The sequence below is a fragment of the Rhodnius prolixus genome, unplaced genomic scaffold (assembly GCF_049639745.1).
Source record: "Rhodnius prolixus isolate KJV_2025 unplaced genomic scaffold, Rpr scaffold_5, whole genome shotgun sequence".
NCBI lineage: Eukaryota > Metazoa > Arthropoda > Insecta > Hemiptera > Reduviidae > Rhodnius > Rhodnius prolixus.
This window is the reverse complement of record NW_027411624.1, coordinates 21,197,259-21,209,677: the sequence shown is the minus strand read 5'-3', so window position 1 is coordinate 21,209,677 and position 12,419 is coordinate 21,197,259. Positions and strand designations below refer to the sequence as shown.

The following is a 12,419-nucleotide window of genomic DNA, read 5'->3' as shown; positions in this document are numbered from 1 at the left end:
AGTTACTGTTTATGAGTAACTAACCTTAATTGATTCTAAATGTTTTCAGAACCAGGACATGCCTCTATTCCTCTCTCATTATCCCCCTATAGTGCTTCCACTAATTTTGAACGACTAGTGAAAGAACGACAGGAAACAAACGAACAGCCAAATAGCTCAGGAAAATTTAATCTGATAAGGAAATCATCAAGGAAACGAGGTATAATGAAGAAAATTACAAGACTAGCAAAATATCCATCACTAGCCAAACTTTACCAACTATTACCAACTTCACTCAAGTTCAGCAAAAATTAAATATCCTATAAAATAACAGGTGTAATTCTGGTTATTATTTATTGCCACTGTCTAATCGTGGAAATATTACCAAGAGATTCCCATTGAAATTTTAACCAATGATTATCTTACACAATACTTCAGAAACTACTTAGTCATCAATCACTAAGCTCGTGAGGGCTCCCTACTCAGTATATTTCTAGACATTCAACTACTAAGTGGATGATGTAAGAATAGTAATTCCAATAGTTACTAATGTAATATACATAAACATCATCAATGTTTATTTAAAGTGAAGAACAAACTGTTGCTCAACATTGCACTTTATCAAGCTCTATTATATGCAAGTTAACATGGCGGACTTCAATTGAATAAAAAAAAAATAGCACTTCTCATTAGTTTTATTTAAAGATATAAAATATGTACGAAAGAATATAAAAGTATATGTACAAAAATTTATTCTATTCCTTTACTTCTACAATTGAGCACAATTCCCGCTTTTTAGCTGTATTTATGAAGGAGATATAAGGTGAAAAAGATTGGGAGTTTTGTATTTCCTTCATTATTCAAACTGCTGTAACTCCTGTCCTATTAGGATAATCCCTACGAAAATACATACTATTGTAGTACTCGTTTACCTCTACAATTGAGCACAATACCCGCTTTCTAGCTGTATTTTTGAAGGAGATATAAGGTGATAAAGTTTGGGAGTTTTGTATTTCCTTCATTATTCAAACTGCTGTATCTCCTGTCCTATTAGTGCAATCCCTGCGAAAATAAATACTATTGTAGTACTCGTTTACCTCTACAATTGAGCACAATTCCCGCTTTCTAGCTGTATTTATGGAGGAGATATAATGTGATAAAGTTTGGGAGCTTTGTATTTCCTTCATTATTCAAACTGATGTATCTCCTGTCCTATTAGGGTAATCCCTACGAAAATACATATTATTGTAGTACTCGTTTACCTCTACAATTGAGCACAATTCCCGCTTTCTAGCTGTATTTATGGAGGAGATATAATGTGATAAAGTTTGGGAGCTTTGTATTTCCTTCATTATTCAAACTGATGTATCTCCTGTCCTATTAGGGTAATCCCTACGAAAATACATATTATTGTAGTACTCGTTTACCTCTACAATTGAGCACAATTCCCGCTTTCTAGCTGTATTTTTGAAGGAGATATAAGGTGATAAAGTTTGGGAGTTTTGTATTTCCTTCATTATTCAAACTGCTGTATCTCCTGTCCTATTAGGGTAATCCCTGCGAAAATACATACAACTGTAGTACTCGTTTACCTCTACAATTGAGCACAATACCCGCTTTCTAGCTGTATTTTTGAAGGAGATATAAGGTGATAAAGTTTGGGAGTTTTGTATTTCCTTCATTATTCAAACTGCTGTATCTCCTGTCCTATTAGTGCAATCCCTGCGAAAATAAATACTATTGTAGTACTCGTTTACCTCTACAATTGAGCACAATTCCCGCTTTCTAGCTGTATTTATGGAGGAGATATAATGTGATAAAGTTTGGGAGCTTTGTATTTCCTTCATTATTCAAACTGATGTATCTCCTGTCCTATTAGGGTAATCCCTACGAAAATACATATTATTGTAGTACTCGTTTACCTCTACAATTGAGCACAATTCCCGCTTTCTAGCTGTATTTTTGAAGGAGATATAAGGTGATAAAGTTTGGGAGCTTTGTATTTCCTTCATTATTCAAACTGCTGTATCTCCTGTCCTATTAGTGCAATCCCTGCGAAAATAAATACTATTGTAGTACTCGTTTACCTCTACAATTGAGCACAATTCCCGCTTTCTAGCTGTATTTATGGAGGAGATATAATGTGATAAAGTTTGGGAGCTTTGTATTTCCTTCATTATTCAAACTGATGTATCTCCTGTCCTATTAGGGTAATCCCTACGAAAATACATATTATTGTAGTACTCGTTTACCTCTACAATTGAGCACAATTCCCGCTTTCTAGCTGTATTTTTGAAGGAGATATAAGGTGATAAAGTTTGGGAGCTTTGTATTTCCTTCATTATTCAAACTGCTGTATCTCCTGTCCTATTACGGTAATCTCTGCGAAAATACATACAACTGTAGTACTCATTTACCTCTACAATTGAGCACAATTCCCGCTTTCTAGCTGTATTTATGAAGGAGATATAAGGTGATAAAGTTTGGGAGTTTTACATTTCCTTCTTATTTGGAATTGCAATATCTTCTGCCCGAATGGTGCAATCCCTGCGAAAATACAAACTAGTGTAGTATTCGTTTACCTCTACAATTGGCCATGATTCCTGGATTTCTAGCTGTATTTTTAAAGGTGATATAAGGTGATGAAGTTTGAGAGTTTTGCATTTCTTTTATTTTTGGAATATTATTAGTAAATTTTGTTTTGTATCACTGCAAAAAGTTGTTGTTGTTGGTCTAGTCTAATAGATATACATTGATTTTCATACGAGATCCGCAGATTTTTAATGAATTTACAAATCGGCCTACAAGATTACTTGTGTTGGCCGCCTTGGCCAAAGATAATTACAAAATTTTCAGTCATTGTCACTGATCACTTAGCCAAACCGGTTTTCTGTTTCATTTGAAATATTCTTTCCAACTGACGTGATATTCACATTCCAAGAAGCCGCGGATATTCACATTCTCTGAAGAGGCTGCCGAATGTAAAATTCACTAAAAATATTATTCAGTTTTTTTCCAAATATTATAAAAATTTGTTAACAAAATTTCCTGTAAACCAATTAATTTTATAAAGACCTTCAATAATTAATTGTTGCTAAGATTTTTGACTTTTAACAAAAGCACACAAATAATTTCACAAGCACTTTAAATAAAAGCAAAAGTAAATCAAGAAATTCTGTATCGTTTCTCTTGAAAATTTCTATCTTGATTCATTTTTCAAGATAATGGCTACTGTGTACCAAGATTTGATTAATAGAATTAATACTTTAACCCGAAATGGACATAAATATATAATTATAGACGGCTAGCCATTGAAAAAGAGGAGAGAGTAACTTCTTAAATAGTAGATGACCTGTTTTGGAAAGTGTGGGAGTCCAAACTGCTGTAATTATTGATTACTTTCTTGCCGAAATAATAATTAGGTAAATGTCTGTTAGAGGTAGCTTCAAATAAGACAGAATGTCTGGAAGATGGTGGAACTTTGTTCAGTATTATATTATAAATTCAGCAGCAGGAAAGAAGGATTAAAATATCAGTAATTTAATGTACAAGTGAGGAAAGTGTACTTTACACACCGAATTCAAGAAATACTGTTTAACTTAAAATAAATAAAATAAAACAAATACTGTTGGAGATGCCTTCACTTATTTAGTTACACAATAGTTGCTATTCCATGCACCATCTCCATGCATATCTTGTTGCATCCTGTTTAAAAACAATATATTTTTGCGTTTAGTATGTGTACTCACATCTTTGCTGAAACCTAAGCTTTGTGACTAAACACCGCATTGTTTTAAACGTAAGTAGTAGTTTTCTAAGCCCTATCCTAACAAATAACTTACGTTTATTTTACTGTGTGTACGCATGTATGATGTTTTCTAGTTGAATAGTTGATCTATTCGCAAAACTTTCTGCTCACAATTGTCCACCATGCTAATTTACAAAATACAATCAGCTGTAGTTTTGTTCTTTGACTCAACTTTGTTTTTTTGGTTAAACCAAAAACAGACAAAAAAGCTACACCGGAAACAGAAGTGAATAGCTGTAAAGCATGTTTAAAACCATGAGGGTTTTCCCCTTTTGTTTTTAACTCTGTTTCCCACTTTTGTGCTCCGTGGTTTGCTGGTGACGTTGCCCGTTCTAAAGTTGTTTTACCTTCTTGTTCGTCTTCCTCTATAATTTGTATATTTATGCGACAATATTCGTTGATTTTAGTATAATTAAAGTTTTAACTAGCATTAATGGAAAAAAATTATTGTTTTTTTTAGCTGATTTAGACAATTTTTAACTTTTCTTTACTCTTACTGGTGTAAGAGAAGTATTGTGATCGGGCAGATTTTCAGTTTTCACCTAAATATCACTTTGAAAATCCTAAGAATCTGAAAAAGGTGTTTTTTTTTACTAAATAATGCATACAGAATATCAGCATGCAACGTATTGAAAACAAAAACAAAAAACACGTCGTTTTGGCGAATAGCAAAATTTAAAATATTAACCACCAATTGAATGTATTAACAGGGCTCATAAAAAAATTTATTTAAAAAAAAAATTAGCTCAGAGGTTAACGAACACACTGGATTACAACGCGAAGATCACGGGTTCGAATCCAGCTGCAGGTCTTTAGGTTTTTTTTTTTTTCTTCCTAGGAGCTTCTTTTACAGCTCAATGTTCGGAGATGGATAGTTTTGTCTGTAACAAGAGAACATTGTCCGGAGGCAGGTAGTGTACTGAAAATAACCTTAGAGGTGTTAACGGTCCTTAAACAAAATACATAATAAATACAAAATTTGAAAGACTTACTTGTTCCTTTACTTTCTTCAATATCCAAAATTATACTAGATTGGCCAGTTTCCACTTCGCAGAGACCTGAAACAAAAAAAGGATTTAGATAATTTAGATAAGTTTTCTTAGGATAGTTTGGCAATCTTAACATGCAAAAAAAAATGTACCCAAAATTAAGATGGGTAACCCAATTATAATTTCAAATAAAATGAATATTTAAATAAGTTCAACGGTTAAAGTTAAGCTAGCTGAATTTCTAGTTGGGTCTACAGAAATAAATAAATAAAACCTTAAAAAGAATGATGTCCCTGATACCCTAAATCATCAGTTAGGAATCGTCAATGGAAATTGACAGATCTGGATTTGTTAAAATATATAATTCCCAAAAAAGATCATTTTACCAACCATACTCATTACTATTATTCGTAAAAGCAAGGAAACCTTTATTATTAAATTTTAAATAAATACATATCATTTTTACGACATGTTCATGTTTATTCCAAGATTTGATTCAACTACTATTAGCTCGCATTGATATACCAAAGATGTACCGGAGGGATAGCATGTATTTCTGACAGAATTTAATGGAGTATTGAGAGGAATATGTTTTCGCTAATTCTTCAAAACCACGTTTCGAAGATATGAAGATACGATAGATGGATTGCTATTAAGGCATCTATGGAAGTGGAAAGCTGTTCTCAGGTGTAGAGTGCAAGTAAGGATATCACTTACAAGTGATCATCCCCATCCTAAAGGAAAAGGCATAGAAGACAGACAAAACATTTACATAATTCAAGTGTAACACCAAAAATAGTTCTACGCGCCACTCAACCACTCCTTAAATCATTTATTATTATAAATAAGTTCTTATTTTAGTTAGCTCGGTAATTGTCAATTCAGTATTAGAATACAGTTAAGTTTCGCTACATTGGAGTTCTTCATATCTTTCATATTTGGAATACTTTAATAATAATAATAATAATAATAGTAATAATAATAATAATAATTAAGTAAAGTAACTGCCTATTTTTTCAGGCTGGCTTTACGTCCACCTACCGAATTAGGTGTCGTGGACGGAGACGACTAGCAAACATACTTTACTGTAAATTTCTCATATTAAACATTAAATAAAATCCATGGCCTAACCAAGAATCGAACCCAGTACCTCAATACGTATTTAGCTTTGCAGGTCTCGCCTCTAACCACTCGGCTACAGTGGCGCCTAATAATAACAATAATAAGGGAAGGGGAGGGAAGGGATTAGCTATGAGGTTAGCATACTGGACTCCCACGCGGAGGTCCCGGGTTCGAATCCAGCAGCTGACCCTTAGATTTTCTCTTCCTAGGAGCTTCTTACAGCTCACTGTCCGGTGATGGACAGTGTTGTCTGTAACGAGAGAACACTGTCCGGAGGCCGGCAATGCACTGGAAAAAGCTCCGGGCGCTAATAACCTCAGCTGTTGATGCGCAAAAAAAAAAAAAAATAGGGAAGGGATTAGCTAGGCGTTTAGTTTTATTCATTTACCCTATTCACGTTCATTTCCGTTCACTCCACGGCCAAATTGTCGTCGAATGTTGGTACAGACAGGGCGATCAGCCGTATTCAGCGAGAATACTCTTTTGAGCAGCTCTAAAAGAAAAACCTTAGATAACTTGGAAGAAGTGATGTGACAGATAGTAGGACTTAAGGATAAGATATGTCGATACTAGGAGGAAATAGATTTGAGCTTAACCAAAAGGGATTGGATGCCATACTTTGAGAAAGACCACCAAGGAAACTCCTGAAGCAGGCTGAGAGCGAATCACGCTGTGTGCGGATCGTATCTTCACAGGATCAACAAAAGGTCTTCTCTCCTCTTTGCGTAGATTGCAATGAGGAGGAGGATTTCAAACATATAATAATGATATGTCCACGTTATGTAGTAGAAAAGAAACGAATGTTTGACGACATATACAGGTATTTAGATGCACCATTTCGCTACGAAGACATAATATTCTCCACCAACATCTATGTGCTTCACTTCAATCTATAGCAGAGCTAGCAATGAAATATGAATGTATTTAAAAGATATAGAATGAATGCAAGAAAATGATTACAGAAGGATTACGTGATTTTAATTTCGATTAAGCTATAAGGATGGCAGGAATATAGAGTACTGATCTATCCATTAGTTGGTAAGTTTATATGTAAATAGTAGTATATAATAGAGGAATGAATGTGTGAAGCGAATGTATTTATAAGTAAGAATGGAGAGTGAGTGATATTCTAGTGATAAGCACCTAGACGATGCTGGCTGTATGGCGAAAGCCAATGCCAAAAAAAAAAAAGGCATAAAAACTCCTGAAATTTATAGTGAGGAATAGGAAAATGGTGGATCAAATCCCGAAACCAAAAGAGATGAAGAAGAAGAAATACCATCATCACTCTGATAACTCAATCAGTTATCAGTCTAGAGGCCAATCAATTCTGCAAAATACGTAATGCGTTACGAAGTCAATTGATACGTAGAAAATGAGGTCCAGTGTAGAATTTGTTTTGTTTTTTTAACATTTTTCTGCAGTGTACAGCATCAGCAGACAATCATTAGCTTTAAAGATTAATTTCAATTTTTGGGGCCATAAAGTTATCGCCGGATAAAGATGTTGAAATTTTCAATACACCTAATATCGTCCAACCTTTCACCACTTTTAGTAAGTGAATGCAGTAGAAATAGTTGTTGAGGTACTGAGATAAGTTGTACGTTACCCCAACAGTATTTCATTCAGAGTTTTGGAGTCATGCTAGCTAAGGCAAGGGAAGTTTTGATATGTAGCTTGGTTTAGCTTCGTTTCCCTTCCTCACCAGGCAGCTTAACTTCAAGGACATCATTTAGAGAAAGATAGAAAAGCAAGTGGAGAAAATATAAAAGCTGGATAAGGGTGGCTGTGCATATAAATTATTGTAAGCTTTCCGTCAAGTAAGCTGGGGGAACCGAACTTTCTACTGGGAAGAATTCATCGGTTAAAATGAAGGGGAGTAATCTAGGGGAATTTATGAACTCCTGATACGGCAAAAATGTTCGTCACTCTATATAGGACTTAAGAAGTAAAAAAACGAAAAAGCTCCTGTAAAAGCGAAATTGTGGAAGATACGCAACGTTTTAAGAAATATTTTTTATCAGCGACTCCATGGACAATAACAATTTGGAAAATAATACAAAAAGTGAAGGTGGAAATAAGAAAAGTGAAAAGCCGATTGACTTTTCTTTTATTTTGATTGTTAAAATGGAAAACGTCCCAGCTTATTAGAACTGTATCCACTGCCACTGTTGGAACATATTTTTTAAGGTAAAAATAGGAACTGGAAAATAACTCAACCAAGAAATTGTATTTCATTCGCCATGAAATTTAGATTATATAAAGAAAAAGGCAGTTAATGCAATTATTATGGAAGATGCTGTTACGTATTTGGAAATCACCTTTAAAGTAATATATTTTCCCTTACTAAGATCATGTGGAATTATCGAAATTGAATTATGTAAAGGATATCCTCTTTGTGATGTCCCATACAAAATATCCAGAGCACAGGATTTTTTTTTCGTTTATTTTTGCTACAATCAGCGCGTTGGCGCTATAAGTAACAGTCATAACAGAGTAACAAATGAAACAAACGAGTGGAGAAGTTACCCATTAGTAACACGCCAAAATACTCGTCACTCTCTTCACTTAAAAGGAAATCACGAGGCCACTATCACTTAAGGCGGTCTTGTCCGGGTAATCATGAGGAGTTCTTGAAGAAAAATTTTTAGCTAGAGGATTTGCGTGTGATTTGCTGATAGAAGTAAGCTACCTTGGACTGCACCTAGACAAACGTTTGACATTGAATCCCCCCATACTAGACTGAAAAGACAAGAAACTAACCAACGCTACAAAACTTCTCGCCAGATTACTTGACAAACGTTCGAAACTTAGCCTACATAACAAAAGACTCTTATATCTATTGTTACTGAGACCTATTTGGTCATACGGCATCGAAGTATGGGGGATCGACTAAACCGTTCCAACCCCACTACGCCTCCAGACATTACAGTCAAAAAATACTTCGAAAACTTCTTAACGCTCCGTTCTATGTATCTAACCTCACTATCCATAATCACCTCAAAATCCCTTTCATTACAGAACTTGCTAACACTCGTTTTTTTAAGTTTTTTTTTTTTTTTTTTGTCATTGGCTTTCGCCATACAGCCAGCATCGTCTAGGTGCTTATCACTAGAATATCACTCACTCTCCATTCTTACCTACAAATACATTCGCTTCACACATTCATCCCTCTACTATATACTGCTATTTACATAAACTACTGCTAATGGATGAAGCAGCACTCTGTGCTCCTGCCATCCTTATAGCTTAACCAAAATTAAAATCACGTAATCCTTCTCTAAGCATTTTCTTCCATTCATTCTAATTCGGCTATAGCTTTTAAATACATTCATATTTCATTGCTAGCTCTGCTATCGACTTAAGCACATAAATGTTGGTGGAGAATATAATGTCTTCGTAGCGAAATGGTGCATCTAAATACCTGTATATATCGTCAAACATTCGTTTCCTTTCTACCACATAACGTGGACATATCATTCCTCTACAGCAGCTCATCCTAACCCTCTCATAGTACACCTAACTTCCTCCACATTACCAAGGTAATCCTCTATGGAGATTGAAGAGAAGATGGCCTCGTGATCTACTCTTATCGTGAGAGCAGTATAGCACTGGAGTGACACCACTGGGCGCCTTCCCCACTCGTGATTTTCACGTATTTTTTGTATCAGGTACTATATTTGCTGGTTGCAACCACCGTTGCAGTGGTAAATTCCAAAAAAAGATTTAAAAAGTAAAAATAAATAAAAATAGCAAAATTTGGCCTAAAAAGTGTTACTGTTTGAAGACGAACAAAGCACGCACGGTGGAAAATGATAAAAGAGTTGAGATTGTTAGGTATTAATATTTGAAGGTTTTTCCTCAGCTGAAATGGATAGGAGAAAAGCCGGCGGTAGACAGAGATGACGGGGAGGTAGATAAAAAAGACAAAAAAAGAAAGAAACGTGCGGCTCTCTTTTTTAGAAAGACAAATAATGCTGATAAAGTAAGTTAGACTGTTAAATGGATCCAGCTTATTAAATTATACCAGTTTTCATATTTTTTTCCAAAAAGCTGGTGTGAGTTTAATTGTGAATAAAAAAGATAAGAAAGATTTTCGTTATTTATTGCTGGGCTCTGTCGGTCGTTTTTCTTTTATGTACCTAATTTTTATTCATACCAGCAATATTTTCATTCTACCTGCTTTTGTGGATCGGAAAAGCAGGAAAAATTTATTTTAAAGGGAAAAATATTAAATCTGTTTCCAAGCCAAAATGAATTACTGTCTAAAATAAAAGCGAACAGATAAATATGTCATGCTATTTATAACGAACTGTTAAAAGGTTATTATTAATAGTTGTAAAAAGATTTAGGGGTTGAAGGACCTGCCTTAAAGTTGGTGAAAGATTACTTTATACGAAGAGCAAAAGTCTCTTTCAATGATTGGCTATTCGAAAAAAAAACAGAGGAGGTACAAGGAATAGCCTCAAGGGGTCAAATCTAGGGCTGCACCTAATTATAGTTAGTGTAAGAATCTTCGCGGTTACTGCTGTTCTCAGGAAGAAAAACGAAAGCCTCTATCACTTGGGGAAATGTCATTGTAGCAGAGGAATTGGTTAGATGAAAATGGATTTGCTGTAAAAAATGCAAAAACTAATTGTACTTTTGTCTATATCATCGCAATAAAATTCCTGGGAATGACTTTGGATAGTAAGCTATCCTGTTCCCAGCTAATGTTGAGAGGCTCCTCAAGAAGATGAATATTTCCTTCTTAGGAAAATTAAGAAAGAGGTCAGCCGGGTTGTGCAAGTGTTAATGATTTACCAAGTACCAGATTGTCTCAAATTCACTTCAGAGGTTCTTCAAGAAGGTGCTACAACTGCAGAAGAACGATAACAGATACGCCACACATTGCCAATGCAGACCTGTCTAACGAGATCTTCAGGTACTAACCAGAACAAGCCCTTTTTCTAAAAGAAATAGCTGCCTGCTCCTGATTAAAAGGAACAACCCCCAGCATCAAAATTCACCAAAATTTGAAGTCTGTTTCACATTTAGTACCATTTACACTACTGGCAAAGGCGATGACGATTCTCAACAACACCATAGTCTCTTTTAGGCTTTTTTAGAAATTACCAGAGATGAAAATGAAGCATTATAGAAAAATGAATTAAAAGAAGTCTATCGACTAATTCTTCATTTCTACGAGTACATTCTTTATTAATTGCTAAAGGAACACATTATCTTCCACTTCTGCTGATTAGAATTTTCTAACATTCCCATCACTAGTTTGAACTACCACTAAGAATACAAGGTTTAGGGAGTTTTGATACGGGAACAATCTTCAATATCTATTTTCTCCCAAATTTATGTTTACAATCAACCATTCAACCACAAAGCGTTAAATAACTAGACTTTTTCATCCTAGGAGCTTCTTACAGCTTTGTCCGATGATGGAGTTACCCGTAACGAGAGTAACACTGAACAAAGCTCAGGGCGCCGACGAACACAATTGTTGACGTGCCTTAAATTAAAAAAAATAAAATAACTAGTTTCAGAAAGTAATAGAAAAATACGATGAATATAACCACTACATTATCCCAATAGTTGTCCATTATGAAACCCAAAACCACAAAAGTTATCAATTAATCTAAAATGAATGATACGATTACGGGTAAAGTATACCTATTTTACTTCAAATTAATACTTTTATTCGAATAATGTGAAGTAGAACACTCTAGGACGGAGAAAATATAGTAAATTTTAATATTTGTGGTTGTATTTGAAACATGATTCGCTCTAAATTTAATGTTAAATATTAACCGCAGAGAATGGAAAGGATAAAGACAAAAATAGGCAAAATATTTTACTTTTTTTTATGGTTCTCACAATTGTTAGCTAGACTATTATGTACTATTTGGTCATTTTGATACCTAATAGCCTAATTCATTTAAGCTGCACTACCAGTATCTTGTCGTATCACATTTCCCTTTATTGTAAAGTATCAGTTTTACGGCGAGACATTATTGTGCAGCTTGTGGTCAGCATTTCCTTCAGTAGGAAACCGCACCGAAGCATGAAGCATTATTAACACTCTCAGAGGTCATTTTTGTTTTCTCTTTCTCTTCTTTCACAAATAACTAAATAATTGTAAAATGAACCTGTTTTTCGGCTTCCTTCGTAGCACAATTGAACTTGAATGACACTGTGTACTGTTGCAGTGGTTTTTCTGTAGTCTCTGGATTTTTTTAGATATAATTGTTTTCTTAAAAATTTTCTCGACACTCTGTAGCAGGCTTTATTGTCTAAGATTCCCTCATGAATTCTCATATTTTAATTCTAACCTTTTTTTCATCTTATGCTCTCTGGTAAAAACTGGTGCATTTATCTGATTTTGTTGTTTTATATATAAAAACCTATTAAGAGCCTGTCTTAAAATTGAAATTTGCGGGGAATATTTTAGTGATTAGTTTCTGCGATCCATTGTAGTATCTTTTGATTGTCTCCAAAGTCGTCAAAAATATGATACAGGAAACTCCTAT

At 34.5% G+C, this 12,419-nt stretch overlaps 1 protein-coding gene across 3 annotated transcripts in view; it reads right to left on the bottom strand.

Annotated features, from left to right (window-relative positions):
* Cad99C (cadherin 99C) overlaps positions 1–12,419 on the bottom strand; it is a 474,090-nt gene that overhangs the window by 264,146 nt on the left and 197,525 nt on the right. For all 3 annotated transcript variants that reach the window (XM_074137327.1, XM_074137329.1, XM_074137328.1), the window contains one exon: positions 4,780–4,845. In XM_074137327.1, the coding sequence (XP_073993428.1) occupies positions 4,780–4,845 (66 nt within the window). The remainder of the gene's footprint in view (positions 1–4,779; positions 4,846–12,419) is intronic.